General features: G+C 38.6%; 1 protein-coding gene across 1 annotated transcript in view; it reads left to right on the top strand.

Annotated features, from left to right (window-relative positions):
• Positions 1-14878, top strand: part of LOC119737926 (GATOR complex protein WDR59-like) — a 32917-nt gene extending 18039 nt beyond the window's left edge. Inside the window, exons 6-24 of the mRNA XM_038212594.1 lie at positions 25-113; positions 933-1049; positions 1539-1616; positions 2117-2276; positions 3226-3305; positions 3459-3773; positions 4409-4573; positions 4968-5063; positions 5812-5959; positions 6234-6300; positions 6931-7054; positions 7500-7666; positions 8269-8350; positions 9256-9368; positions 11436-11562; positions 12335-12495; positions 13350-13492; positions 13885-14001; positions 14502-14878. Of these exons, the coding sequence (XP_038068522.1) occupies positions 25-113; positions 933-1049; positions 1539-1616; positions 2117-2276; positions 3226-3305; positions 3459-3773; positions 4409-4573; positions 4968-5063; positions 5812-5959; positions 6234-6300; positions 6931-7054; positions 7500-7666; positions 8269-8350; positions 9256-9368; positions 11436-11562; positions 12335-12495; positions 13350-13492; positions 13885-14001; positions 14502-14674 (2522 nt within the window). The 3' untranslated portion in view covers positions 14675-14878. The remainder of the gene's footprint in view (positions 1-24; positions 114-932; positions 1050-1538; positions 1617-2116; positions 2277-3225; positions 3306-3458; positions 3774-4408; positions 4574-4967; positions 5064-5811; positions 5960-6233; positions 6301-6930; positions 7055-7499; positions 7667-8268; positions 8351-9255; positions 9369-11435; positions 11563-12334; positions 12496-13349; positions 13493-13884; positions 14002-14501) is intronic.
• The last annotated feature ends 787 nt before the right edge of the window (positions 14879-15665 follow it).

Below are 15665 nucleotides of genomic sequence, written 5' to 3'. Positions count from 1 at the left end.
TTGGATGTGTGTTGATTTTATCAGCTGGAGCTGCCCAAGTGAAGTGGAATAAGAGAAACATTAACTACTTAGCCACAGTGCATGAGGGAGACATCAGACTGTGGGATAAAAGGGTATGTAGGAATGATTAGAGAGAAATAACGTTAGAAAAACAGCTAAGCAACAAGCAGGGTAGAGGAGACACCAACTGGCAGTGTAAATTACCCATGACATGAATTTTACTTGGGAAGATATTTTGTGCAACTTTCTACTTCACTTAAATGTATGAAAACCATTTGACATCCCTTTTTGGTTAATCTTATTGAAAAGTGCATTTTCTTTTAATATTAAAGTTGTCCATACTTTTCCTGACAAGTGAGGGTGCTGTTGCTGCGATGTCACTTTAGGAAGACATTGTTCACTTTGGGTATTTTCTGTTCAAATTGTGAACCCAAAATTTACTCATTGAAAAAATGTTGAGAAAACTTTGCTCATTAGCCTACTGTCATGTACTGAAACAAGAACGAATCTTCAAAGAAAAGAAAATTTATGACAGCTAAACATCCAAAATTCTTGAACTTGGGTTTGATTGAATATTCAAATATTCAAACATTAATATTGGAGAAAAAAATGAAGAATATCATGTATCTGTCTGTGTATTTATTCAAGGGTTGCTGACTAGTTGCTTGAACTTCTGGAACAAAAGTGTTTGAAAAAGCAATTTATTTTTCATAGAGGAACAAAATTTGGCTTTAATCCAAGACTTAAAAATTGCAGTAAACATGTCGTCAGCTCCCTCGCACATATCCCATATATGCCTGTACATATTTCAGCTCAGGTCGTTATCAGCGAGCAGGTAATTGATTTTAAACCAGATTTCAAAATGGCTCTATTACATGTACCGGTATTCCCTTATTCGAAATCAGCACATATTTGTTTGTGTATCTGTGTAGAAAAACAGCCAGGCAGTGCAGTATATCTCAGCCAGTCTGAGTAAGATCCATGGCTTGGACTGGGATCCTGGCAGCGAGAACTTCCTGGTAACAGCAAGTCAAGACTGCACAGCAAAGGTAGGGATGAAAGGTCAAAGACCTTTACTTCAGGGATGTTTTAATCAATATTTATTTAAAGTTTGGAGTTCGAGTAGTGTAGACGGCCTGTACTTATTTCATCCCTGAAATTGTTCAGATTCTGAGACAAAGAAGTAATAAGTATTGAAAGAAGGACATCTTTCAGACCTTCCATCCATTTTTATAGACCTTTTCTTTAAATTGGCAATTTTATCCCTATTATTTGGTGTAAAAGAAATGAGAACATGTACATTGTATGTCAGGTAAGGATGAAGTTGGGCGTATAGAGGCAAGATATAGGGCCAGGGTTAGGGTAATGATTGTTGATGTAGTTACGCTACAAGTTTAGATACAGTTGTAATTGAGTCAAGTTCAGTCAAAAGTCGGCACAATTGATGAACAATGACAAATGAATGCTTTGTCACAATAAATGAAAAGGCAGTTTGTGCCAGGTTTAACAACAATTAATATTTCTTGTTTGCCTTGTAGTTCTGGGATGTCCGTGATCCTAAAAAGACAATTTTGGAGCTGAGAACAAACACCCCGCTGTGGAGGGCAAGATACACGGTGAGTAATAAATTCCTTAAGCATTGGAGTCTGTTAATATTTTACAAGATATATTTACATTCAGGTTTTTATGCAGGGGTGAGTCAAAATGGAAATCTGTGTTCAAATGCAAAGAAAACCCTTAATAGGTTAAGCTCTCTAATTGTACATGTGTTAATGGTACTGTATTTTACACTGGTGAGGTTTGTTAAGATTTTTCCTGATTTTGGAATTGTTTGTAAGGTTTTTCCTGATTTTAGGATTTTTAAAGACTCCCTTCTGAAATCTGCGTTCCCTGAGGTTTTACCTTAAAGGGTTTTGACCTATAAAAGTTTATATAGAACAGTATAAATGTAAGGGATTGCTATAGGCAAATACAAACATATACCATAGACCCTACTTGCTCTGTGGTATCAGCGACCCGCAAACCCTCTGCCCATTATTTTTATTGTCCCCCATTTTCAGCACTGACTTTATGCCCAGCAGATTCAGGATAACCACATGTTATTTTTTCTTGGCAGCCCTTTGGTGATGGTCTAGTCACGGCCACTGTCCCCCAGCTGAGACGTGGGGAGAAGAGTCTACTTCTCTGGAGCCAGTCTAACCCCGTTGGAGCCATACATTCCTTCACCGGTCACACGGATGACGTACTGGACTTCCAGTGGAGAACGCACAAAGAAGGTTAGCTGGTGTCCTTGTCATGTTCGAAAAAAAACATTTGGGGGTAAAAAATCAGATGCAAATGAGATCTGGCATGCTTGCCCTGTCCTTAAAAACCCTGTATATTATTTGAAATGTTATTGACAACATCAACAAAGATTCCTAATCAAAACAGTTTTCTGCCTTATTCCTGGTAACGAGGGCGCTGCAACAATACCATTTTGGGGGATTGGATATGAATCCAATGTTATGTAATTAAATTTACATAATGCTAAAGTTGCAATGTATTTTATTTTGTAATTTAAGAAAGTTACTAAACTGCTTCAATAGTCAGACATTTTTTAGTGTATGAACCCAGAAAATGATGTCTTTGCCCCCATTCACTTCAGAATATGGCCTTTTTGCCCTTAATACGCCCACTCACCTAAAGATGCCTGTGGAGAGAATACCGACAGAATTTTACGTTATACAAGAATTGAATGTTTAAACCTTGACAAACATTACGGGAAAATTTCAATTAACTTGATGCATGAGGTGGGGTTTGAACCTGGAACAGAGAAATAGAAGACAAAAGGTCCTTACTATTTATTAGATGGAATTTGCGTCGTGGAGATGTATATTCGATATTGGGTGCCCTACACTGAAGGCTTGTTGTCTGAAGGCTTGTGAGAAAAAAAATCACAAGTTGGGTGAGACTTGAACTCACGGCCTCCTGCTCACCAGTGTAGACGTCTTATTACTCGACCACCGAGCTTGCTGGGGTCGGTTAACTGGTTTGACCACAACCAAACTGGAATTATTTATAGAGTGGAAGATCCTTACTGAAGTATTACGGTGGATCTCATGGAATACAGAAGGAAAGCTTCGCCACCTTATCGGATTTCAAGTAATTTGACATAGATACTTGGCAAATGATCTGCTTTCCGCTTATAACCTTGCTGAAGTAAATAATTGTTTTCTTTGTGATTAGGCTCAAATGATTTTCAGTTGATCACATGGTCCAGGGATCACAGTTTAAGGATATGGCGTGTGGAGCCACATCTTCAGAAGGTAAACATTTCACTCATTTCCTGTTTTCATTTTTCTTACATTTTCCTTCATATACTGTATAGTTTTCTGTACATCTTTTGATCTTGATTAACTAGAAAACGTCCAACCTTTATTGACTTGCTTGTAATTTGGTGTTTCATTGTACCACGGCAGCTGTGCGGAGTGGACATCCCAGAGCCAGTCTCGCCCCAGGACCCTCTCATCAGTAGCTTTGAGCTGGTAGGAACCCCCAAGGATCCCCAGATGCCCCTGAATGGTATCGGTTCCTCTGGAGGCACCCCTGCCTCTACACCAGGAGCTCTCAACGAACCCCTGGTCGCAAACGGTTCTGGGGGTGTTATTGGCAGTCCCGAGACCACTACTTCAGTGGGATTGTTGGCTAGCGGTAGCTATAGTCAGAAGCCCTCGCTTCTGGAGCAAGAGTTTGCCTCAGTGAAAATCAACCTTCCTAATGTCACCATTCAAAAGGTTGGTCCATGGAAACTTTCATTTCAACCTGTCCTCTTCTGTCAGAGGTGTAATTGTCATCATGTGTCACAAGTCAGTCACAAGTCACATAACTACACGTAGTCACATTGCACGTCAAGTTTGAACTCAAGTGACAAATTATGCACATGTGACAGTGGCATTCCCTTTGTCACTGTTCATCCCCTGCCACTTGTGACCATGTGGACATGTTACAGGTCTGAGAATAACACTGCATTGTAACAAATTGAAACCCCCCCCAAAAAAAAGGTTTTGAAACCTTCGGCCTCATCTTGTGATGGAAATGCAACTCCTGATGACAGATAGTTCTTTCAACATTATAGCGTTCTCATTTTCACTATTTTAGTATTGCCATTCTCATTTTTGAACAATGATAAACACTAAAATATGAAAGTGAATAATTGAAGGAAATTTGTGTCAGGGATCTGAAGAATGTCAATTTGAATATTTGTTTTGAATAATAGAATACAAATATTCTGATAATGGGGGGGGAAAACAATGGAAAATAAATTAAAAATTGAATACAGAAAACAAATACATCTTGCCTAACACACCCATTTATTTAAGATTTAAACTGTTATCAAATGCAGTACACCATTGACTTCTCTATGTTACAGATGGATGTTGAGGGTCAGTTTTGCACAATAACAGCATTCTCCCACCGTCACATCCTCATCATGAAAATATTCTTCCCGCCCTCCTACCCAGAGAAGGCCACGCCCAAGCTAGTCTTTCTTCCAGCCACCACACTGGATAGTACTGTCAAGCATAAACTCTTAAAGGTATGTGTCATTGTGTGTTAGGATTCAGAGGTTCAGTGTTTGGACAGTTCATGTCAGCTTTGAAAGAGTCTAAGTTATCAAAGAAGGTTTGATTTGAAATCATTGCTCAGTCATTCATGACTGCATGGGTGCAAGTAAGGTATCAACGAAAAGCTGATACAATTTTACCAAACAAACGCTTCAATTTCATTTTTTTTTAAACGTACTTTAATATCTATTAATCTAGGAATACCCTTTTGTGTATATTCCAACTTGTTAAAAACGACAAGTGTCAGAATTAGGCCAATTATGTTTGTTCTTTGATAACTTCATTAGATTTACTCTACTGAGTTTAGAAGGAAAAAAAGTTTCTCAGTAGTGCTCTGATTTTTTATTTTTGTCGTTTCCACAACAGATTCTAGAAGACACATGCATACGTCAAATGGAGAATAACAAGCTTTGTCTGGAAGCCTGCCTACAACAACTTTCTGTCAGTATTGACGGAATGAAGGTATCAGTCTATTATTTTTATCACATGGCCAATTTACTATTCATAAATGTACTTGTTTTCATCGTACACATCTGTACCCTTACATAAATTGAATATCGCGTAAATTACTTTGTGCAATTTTTACATAGATCTGCTTTTGATTGACTTTCAGTGTTTTCATAAAGAACGAATGATTTTTGTCTGTTTGAGTTTAATCTGTTTAAATGCCATCCTACATGTATAAACACATCATCTTTTTAATTTCTCAAACACGTTTGTTGTTATTGATAATTGGTAGTGACCACATGGACACTAACGTCTGCCGATAATATCAGATCTCACATCAGATCACGAACTTAGCTGACTGGCTGCTCCATGCTGATTGGGCAGTACACCTTGAAGCACCTGATCCACCATCTTGGTTCCCCAAAAGTTGATTCCTTAATTCCTTAAAGTTGAGGTATTGTATCTTCTTTTAAAACAATGCTCCCCTAATAATCAATCAGTCTTTGGATTTTTACCAGTCCTAGCAATAGGATTGTTAAACACTCAAAATCCAGTCAGAAAATATTATTGTTTTTTTCATTGCCTTAACATTGAAGAAGAAATCCTATACGAACTACCTGTACATATCATGGGTGACCCAAGATGGCAGACAGCTGCTTCAATACGTCTGAATTGTCAGCCAGTCCAGTATACAGGCCAGTAGTTCTTCTATATCTGTGCATTGGTGTCTAGAGAATCACTAATACAATTCTTGTGATTTCAGTTGACATCAGAGATTCCATCAGAGCCCCCTACACCCCCAGCATCCTCTAGCTACAAGCAGACGTCGTCATTACCGAGTACTTATGGCAGCTATCTGGATAACCACATTCCATTCCCGAGAACATCAGGAGCAAGATTCTCTGGCGTCGGTAAGTCTAAAGTTTTTCGAATTTAAGCAAGGCGGGCCAACCACCTAATACATCTTTGTGATAAACACAATATCTTCATGAGTTCTGGTGTTGTTAGAAAGAAAACATTCACTTCTTACAAACTCATTGTTTGAAATTGCTGATAATTTCTGGCATTAGTAAATAAACAACATATGTCTAATACATGTATCTATTTATCTTGCTCATAACTTTGCTTATTATCTTCATTGAATTTACCCATTATATTTATTTGTCAATGTTTTTACCATTGTAGATAAGTTGGTTGTATTTCTTCGACCAGGCACTATTAAGAAAAGTGGTAGTCATCACACCACACCAAGGTAGATTTGTTTTCGTTGTATTCTGCATAACAAGTTGCCACTGTCGAGAGCTTGAGTTAAGGTCACTCTGTGTTTTCCTTGACTGAGGCCCATACTTGATACAAACCATTAGAATGACGTGACAGTGTTTAAGCCAGCCGAAGTTAACAGGTTCAAGTAAAGCTATTAAAGGTCTTTTGTTTAGTGCTCAGAAAATTTCACATACACTGTATTATTTGTGTAGCAAATGTGTAGCAAACATTATTTTAACAATATATTTACCAATTACAAGCTATGTGTGTCCTTATTCATCATAGTTTGAAAAGAAAGGACCCTTCTTGAACAAGTCAGCCGTGAGATTTATTTACAGTATATACATGATATAATGTAAAGTTTGTTTTTAAGTTAACACAGTGTGATTGAACTGTTTACTTATGCTTATGTTTTTGCCAAAATGTCCCAATTTTTTGGTGAAAAGAATCGATGTGTGAATAAAGATTTTATCTACTGTGTTGACATTGCCTTGCCCGATGTTTCGTACATACCATTGCATCATTACTTTGACTGATGAGATAACCTCCAAAATGGTCACGATGCAGAGGTATACTTGAAATTTTGAGTTATTCTCTGTCTGTGTTATCCACGTTGCAGGGCCCTGTCATCTCTGAGCACGCTCAACTTGTTAAAGCCATTACCCATAGGGCCAGGCCCTAGCAGCCAATCGCCAGAGGTCTTGCCATCACTATTGCGCAACTTCTACAAAGAGAGGGAAAAGGTGACTGAACTTTTCCTTTTTTCAACAGCAAAGACAGAGTAGGAGAATAGCACATTATAGCAGACCCTTCCAGAACTTACATATGGACTGCTTTCAAAGGAATTAATGAGCCAATTTGGCTAAATTGTCTTACCTTTAATCCTCGCATTTCCCATTTAAAGTCATTAATTTAAACTTACAGAATAATTTTGATGAAGAAATCATATAATGAACAGCGATAAAGTAGAACAAATCTGCCTACATTGTGACTGAATTTGTTTTTAAAGTTTGTGTCGATTTAATGCCATTTTACTAAATCTGGGAACATTGTACTAGTTCTAGGCACTTTTTATACAAATTATAAACTTACACTGCCTCATTGAAGTAGTGCGTACATTAATGATTGCCCCAAAAAACACTCCATACATAGTCTGCTTTCAGTTTTCATTTATGTTTTCTTTTACAGAAACAGCGCCGGATCGGTAAGCATCGCAAGAAGACCTTTGGTTCTGACCCCTCACTGCCTTCCAAATCCTCCACCACTACTGGTAGTGCCACGGCTAGCAGCCTTGTTGTTCTGTACAGCGCAGTGGGTCTGACACCGGTACACCAAGAACTGGCCAAGAAATACCAGTAAGTCACATCATAGAAATGTGTGTTTTCTTACTTCGTGGTCACATCGAGTTACGATGGGTGCAATCAGAGAAGTGAATGTATTTTGTCGGTCACACCACAAACTGATGCAACATGGATAGTTGCTGCACCAAGATGTGATGTATTGTGCACACAGTCCATACACAATACATCACTCTGTGCTGAGGCAAAAGTATCATATTTGTCGGTTCATTGCTCAAAAATGGAGATGGGGATGGTCCCAAATACCCTGTGAAAAATTTCCACCAGAATCTGTTGCGATCAAAAGAAACATTTGTTGAAGAGTTCTTGAATACTTATGTTACGTGCGATAGAATCCAGTTACAAGACCATGAAATTGTGCATGTGTTTTCTCTGTTTCTCTCAAATTGTATACATGCAGTAGCAACTGAACACCAATTTATAATAGCGAACTGCCACAGATTAGTTGTTAGGGACCCTGCTTTTAATGTAAGATTATTGAGCAATTGTGTTGCTTCTAATAAAAATATATAAAAAGTGCAAATGATTCTCCACACGAAGGGTTACACCTGGTCATTTGATAATTCTTCTCTGCTGTATTGTTATTGTTTCTTACTTAGGTTTATAAGACACAACATTCCCCTGATGTGCACCTTGAATGCTGAAGCAGCCGCCTCCGTTGGAAGGACAGACCTTGTGCAGGTAAACATACTGAATATGCATGATCTAGAATTAATATTCATGAATTGGCCATGACCCTATAACCTTGCTGGTGAAGTTTGTGTCTGAACTTTTCCTGTTCAGTTCTTTGTCGAACAAAATGTTACGCCTGAAATAATCCATTATAATAATACGTGTAACACTAGCTGTATACCAGTTGTGTCCAGAAAATTTGAATTTCTGGTGTTTTTTTTTTACATTCATCATGTTTTGAAATGTTTGAGACAGTGATGTCTTTTTGAGTACCATTGTATCTTCCAAAGTTTCAAATGTTCATTAACTCTAATCCATTTGATTGTTTCGCAAGAACAATTATATTTCCCAAATGCATGACTAGTATACATATATACAATGTAGCTCCAACTGCTTAGGTCCTGAAGTCTTGGGTCCTCCAGTCTGTGTTTTTTTATCTGAATTAAATTGCTGGCCCTGTGCTCTTCAACCACGTTGCTTCTTTTTTTTAATAAATTTCCTGCTATCTGAAAAAAACCCAGTTTTTATTTAAGGCACAAACAGATCTGCCTTGTGAGCAGACTGGCTCCCAGTCCACAGTTATCCAGGATACTGATTAACCAATCCCGTAAGAACAGAATTATTTTTTGGCCGCAAGTAATTAAAAACTGTAAAGTAATAATTGAATAACTAAACATGGGCTGATATTTATGTTTTCTGTCAATGTCTCATTCAAAAGTGATTTTTTTTTTGTATTGCTTGAAAAATCGAAATTCAGAAAAGGAATCTATTTATCAGGATGAAACTCAGAAACAGCACAGGGAACGCAACTTAAATACGTAATGTAACTATACTATCACATGAACTGAATCCTGCAAACTGTGCAAATATGCAGTGAACTTTAAGAATTTGTTGATATTTCTTATGATGTGTAGGTGTGGTCTTTAGCTGCACTATCCAATAGCAGTGAGTTGCAGCCTGACTCTGATGCCGACGGGGAAACGCCGTGGGCCCAACATCCATTTGGGCGACAGCTGCTACAAACATTGTACGTACATTTCTGGAAATCACTTTGTTAGATGTGTCAATCAACCAGCAATCAAATGTTGGATCCATGTTGAAAAATACTGGTTTCAATATGAAGGAGGTTTAATTAACCCCCGACTTTGTGTGTGACTTCTACTTCATTAAACCATTGCTATGACGTCACACTATTGTTAAAAGTGTGGATTCGGAACTACGAATCTGTTACGCTGGTCACAAAGTGTGGATTTGGAACAAAGAATCTTAAGTTAAGTGTGGATTCGGAATTACGAATCCACACTTTGAACACGTCGGACAATTGTTCTCTATAATGAGCATTAATAGGACCGTCTGCGTGAAAATTTCCTTCCGCAATTACCAATGCATCTTCCCTGTCAGATTCTCCGCCGTCACTGCAAAACCTACTTCGAGTCAGAAAGAAATCATCGTCTGAACTATCAATTTGTCAACGGAAGGAGCCGGGACAAATGTTGCAACCTGACGCCACTTTTTTTCTCCATATATCATCTCAATGAAGGGCATTCATTGCAAAAATGATGATAAGACATGAATCTGGGACTGAGAAATATTTCCAATTTTGTTAGGAAATACTTTAAAAAAATTATTGACTCTCCATAGACTTTGTACACAATCGCGGAAGTGGCGTCAGGTTGCAACATCTATCCCAAATCTTTTCATCTCCTCTCACTGTTAATGCCAATACTTCTTTTGACGCAATGGTTTAAGTCGAAGAATACACTCGCAAGTGTGGATTCTTAATTTACGAATTCACTCGGCGCTTCGCGCCTCGTGAATTCTTAAATTACGAATCCACACTTTCTCGTGTATTCTCCTTAACTGAAAGTATCAATTGGAACTTCATAAGCAGTCATAGGTTCACATCCCACTTCGTCAGATTTCTACGTCCAACTGAAATTTAAATTGATGATTACATCAGCCGAATCAAAGTACATGTACTTAGCTTTGTTGAATGGGAAGTAAGCATGGCATGTCGTTCATTCTATAAATTTAGGTTCCAAAGTGTGATATTTTCCTGTCCCTGTTTACCTTGGTACTTCAAGTATCATTAGTAATGATTTCAAATGATTTATTTGTTGGGTAGGTATTTTGCTATTCATAATCACTCTTGGAGGACGACTGTGAGTGCATCAGAATTATAAAATTATAGATATCAGAAAAACAGGGACGGGGAAAAACATTAGCCTTTAGTTTATAGAAAGACCCACATCTGAATCTGATGCTGGTGACAACAATTTGATGGGGTTTGTTTTCACTCGGGCTTAAGAACACTGTTCCGGTGCTGACTCAACTCAGCCGTCCATCCAAATTAGGCTACGTCTAGGTTCATTGGGCACTAGTAGAAAGCCCTTTACCTTGGTGGTTCATTCACTGATTTATAATAATAATAAGAAAACTGCATCCTTACTGAGTGATCCCTATTTGTTATTTGCCAGGTTTGAAGCATCACTAATATGGTTATCCTTTTGACTTCAGACACGATCTCTGGCAATGCAGCACATGAGCCTTATTCACGAGTTGGCTATTTTTGTTGAGTTACCTGAACGTATTTCATTTAGTGTTAACTGTTCAATGGGATGGCGCCAGACTAATTATGCAGGCACAATACAGCATTATTTTACTGTCTTTTGTTTTTAATCTGGCTTTAAACAGGGAATTTTTTGTTACAAAATTATTCATTGAAGCAGGCTGGAATTAATTAGGAATTAACTTGCTTTCATTTCTCTCCATAAGTTCCAAAAATTAAGATTTTACCTCACTTTCAATTCAATATGGCCGATTCGTGAATAAGGCCCATGAAGCTTTGTGGTTCTGACAAGCACTTTGTGAGCAACGACGTCGACAATTTGCAAATCAGCTAAATGAGACGAGAAATCTCAGTTGGTACAGGATTGGTATAGTGTTCCAGAGGTTTCAGATGCAAATCCTAATCATTTATCTATATAATAAGGATCTTAAGTAATTCATTGTAACTCAGTTAGTAGGGCACATACATGTAGGCAGTGAGGCCTACATTATTTACCCAAAATCAGTTTTCCCTCTCTCTGATTAGATTTGACCATTATAGTAGCCTGCATGACGTCCAGACTCTGGCCATGCTCAGCTGTGCTTTCGGTTCCATCTCAATCCAACCCAGTCTGCCAGCTGGAGGCAGCAGCCAATCACAGGACGTCAAAAGTGTAAGTCTCATCAAACATAGGTACAATCAAGTGAAAGAAGGGAAAGAGAGTTACCGTAATTTTCGGAATATAAGCTGCGGCTTATGCATTAATTTTGCCCATGAAAATGTTTACTGCAGCTTATACACAGGGCGGCTTGTATGCTGAGCCTTGAAGAATAAAAATGAGATTTAACGAGTATCGACCGTAAATTTTTTGATATAACTTTTTTTGGCCCTTTTTTATAGCTTTCGTAGTGCAAATTGAACTGGTCCAGAGCTTTTTTACTTTAGAATTTGGAGGCCTTATTTTTTACAAAATTGAAACCGCTGCGGTCGGTGCAGCTTATACTCAGCGCGGCCTATATTCCAAAAATTATGGTAGTTACATTGTAACTTGTACTGTTGATTGTTAGGACTTATTTTATGGAAGACTTTCTGGTTTATCCACTGAGCTCTTAACCCTAACCTTCCCAACTCTAGCAAAACCCATCCCCCCTTCCCATTTTGGTGGATTGTGGGGGACTTAGTCCTGCAGCCCTGGTTTGGCTAAATATTGATGGAGTATGAATGACATTGGCCTTGAGGCATACAGCAATGCATGCAAGCAGTGTGATTGATGGATTGTGGCAGACTTGGTCCAATACTTAGTTAAAGACAGTAGGGAGTTAGGGTTAAAGTAAAAAAAAAACTCAGGTTTGTAATGTGTATGATTTTAGACAAAAAACCTCAGGTTTGTAATGTCTATGATTTTAGACACTCTTCACAGTCTCATTTTCTTCATCTGTTGGTAGTATCTTGTGACAGACAGCTCAGATCCAATCTTCACCAAGGAATGGTCCAATGAAAAGTCGACCCAGGGGATGAGTTTCTCAGAGTCGCCTGACGATTATCGCTTCGGTGAGAACAGAGACCCGGAACAGATTGAGAAAGAGCAACACCGTCTCAGCACAAGGTGAGAAATAACTGCATTATTGTCATGGACTCCGTGCACAAGTACCCCCTCAAGGGTTACAAAGGAACAAGTACCCCCTCAAGGGTTACAAAGGAACAAGTACCCCCTCAAGGGTAACAAAGGAACAAGTACCCCCTCAAGGGTTACAAAGGAACAAGTACCCCTCAAGGGTTACAAAGGAAGAGTTGGGGAGACTACTAGGAGGCACATTGGAACGCATTGCTGACATTGTCTGACACTCACATCAAGACGCTACAGGTTTATGATCATCCAGAATAAAACAAGCTGTGCTTACTTTGCACCATATTCGCATCAACCAGTATGCGCACCTTACGTGTCCCTCTCACTGGAGACACAAGTTGCTATCTACTCTTCGTGCTTTCGAGCTTCAGATACAAAAAAAAAATGAACTCATACTCATACTCATACTTCAATTCTGTAAATGTGCCATCCATTCACATCATGCACAAGTGCATGAATGTTGGGCTTCTCAAGTCAGATTTTCTTCTTCTTTTTTCGGCACAGTCACAGCAGTGATTGGGAAAACATCATGGGGGGGGGAAGGGGGCCTGAATGGATCAGTCTGTGGCTTCACCAGATTCAGGTTTCTGATTCTTGAAATCAATATTTCGTTGTCGTATTTTTACTTCCAACATATTTTTTATGTCACTATACTCTCAATGTGTCTCCTGCTTACTAGTGCAGACGTCTTAACCACTCGACTACTGAGTTTGCTGAGGTCAGCTGGCTGATTCACATTATAAAAAAAACACATCGATGAAGGGCAAAACCCAATGTTGAGTTTATATTGCTCGATTCAATCCCTTCCTATAAACAATTCTTAATCTTCACAGACTGTTGGAGCCTTGTCTAACTGCCCAGTTTGATGCCTTCAAGAGGAGCTATGCTGACATCCTGTATCGATGGAGACTTCTCAATGAAAGAGCCCAGGTTCTCAACTATGTGTCTTGCCCATCTCATACTAAAATCGACCTCTGTGAGTTCAGCTTTTTTGTTGTCTTTATTTTCAAGAATTCTCTTTCAATAAATCTATTAGAAAGTATTATCAGCGAATCAAGTAAAACCAAAAATATTTTGGTTTCAGACAGGCAAAGTTTTGTATTAGTTTTTCCTGTGACAAGAATCATGAGTCACTTCAAACCACTGCAAATCATTCATTTATTTGACGTCTTGTGCGGATGGTCACTCCTAACAGTTTCAATTGTCAAACTTAATTCCAATCTGATTTCAATTAGAACAATAAATTTTAGTTTGATTTAGGAAAGCCATTTTTTTGTACAGAGGGTTTTAATAGTCTTATCTTTGATAAATTAGTCCCTGACTTAGTGATGATATTTAATTTGATGATGATCTTGTTTTTGCACCCAGCCTTTTCTGATTTTGGAGTGATATGCCAGAAATGCAACAAGCGATCCTACAAGGTGCAGTGTGAACACTGTCGGAGTTACAGCTTCCAATGTGCAATATGCCACACGGCTGTCAAAGGTATGTCATCAAGTGTGACTGTGTAGGAGTTTAAAGATGCTGTACCCAATATGTACCCAATATGTTCAATTTGTTTTCTCCCAACACATTTCCAATTTGTATGTTTTATTTCTCTATTTTGGAGGTTTTAAAATCTCTGAAAATATGTTTTTTATTATTGGTTGCTTTGCACCCATAACACCAAAAAGATACTTAATTATTGTCGGGCAGTAACATGTTTCAAATTTTGTAAAGTCACCAGTCTCGAGACCGCTGATACCACCATAATCAGAGTCCAACAGTTTGGGTGTAGCCAGTTTATCATATGGTGTTGGGTTTTGCAAGAGTGGGGAAGGTTCCTAGTAAATCACTGAATGGGGTAAGGGTTAAGAATCATTGCTAATCATTGAAGTTATAATAGTGGCACATTTACAGCTGAAAAAGTACTTTTACACAAAGTCCTTTGGAAAAATAACACTCTAGAATAGTAAAAATTATTCCCAATTTCCCATTACTTTCAGGGTCCTCAAGTTTTTGTCTGGCGTGCGGTCACGGTGGGCATACCAGCCACATGCTACAGTGGTTCAAGACAGAAGACGTTTGCCCAACAGGCTGTGGCTGCCAATGTCAGGCAAATACCAAGCTAGTGTGTGAGAAGAGTCCACTGTCCACGGATCCAGTAGTTACTAGGTGACGACTCACGTCCAAAAAGGAAAATGCTGAGTAGATGAGGAGGCCATTCAATGCACCAAGATTTATTTTCTACAGACACTCAGCGAAATCATCAGTCCCTTTTTTAATAATGTGGTGCTTATGTAGCACTTCATACCAAAATGTTAAAGCTAGAGTCCATCATTTGCAGCCATCCGAAAGTAACTGGCGTAATTATTGTTGAAAAACAAACTTGGTTGAAAGATAGTAAGGGAACTAAACTCCCCGTGAAATTATTCTTTCTGGGAAGCTGTCATTTTGAAGTAATCAACGAAAGAAGGCATTTCCAACGGTGATTCTTAAGAAGCACCGTAGGAAAATTTGAATTAGTAGTTCGTTTTGTTATTCAGCGCAACGCGCACAAGTATTGGAACGACGCACACGCACGCGCGGTTGTTATAATTCGTCGGATCAGTGCGCGACGTCGCGTATAGCTGCTATTCAAAACAATTCAAAACATGATTCAGTAACTTTTGATTTGAAATTGAGATCTTAGAATGCTGTTTTTCTCGGAATGTACAGCTGAAGCTCAGCTGAAACTTCATCAGGTTAGTTGCTCAGTATCCTTCATTAGATTTTGAACTCTTTTGTTGCTTCAAACGAACAAAATGCACAAATTACAAATGATGGACTGTAGCTTTAAAGTGAATCAAAACGATTACAACTGTTCCTCAGGCCATGAGACCTTTTTGCTGCAACAGCTCAAGATCAGTCCAATCTGTAGGCATGCAAGATTTCCTTGGATCAACTGATTACTTCATTTTTCACTTGACATTTATGCCGTTAAAATTTAAAAAGACCGTATAAAGTCTTGTAAAGCTTGGAATTTCCTCTCTTTTTTACGGTCCCATGCCATAATCTGGTCTCTACCCTCGCAGGTACCCATTTATACTCCGAGGTGGAGTGAGGCAATTGCAGTATAGTGTCTTGCTGAAGACCACAAACACCATGTTCCTGTCAAGATTTGAACCCAT

The sequence above is a fragment of the Patiria miniata genome, unplaced genomic scaffold, assembly GCF_015706575.1.
Source record: "Patiria miniata isolate m_02_andy unplaced genomic scaffold, ASM1570657v1 HiC_scaffold_3, whole genome shotgun sequence".
Lineage (NCBI taxonomy): Eukaryota > Metazoa > Echinodermata > Asteroidea > Valvatida > Asterinidae > Patiria > Patiria miniata.
The sequence above is the reverse complement of the archived record's forward strand: the minus strand, read 5'-3'. Positions and strand labels throughout refer to the sequence as shown.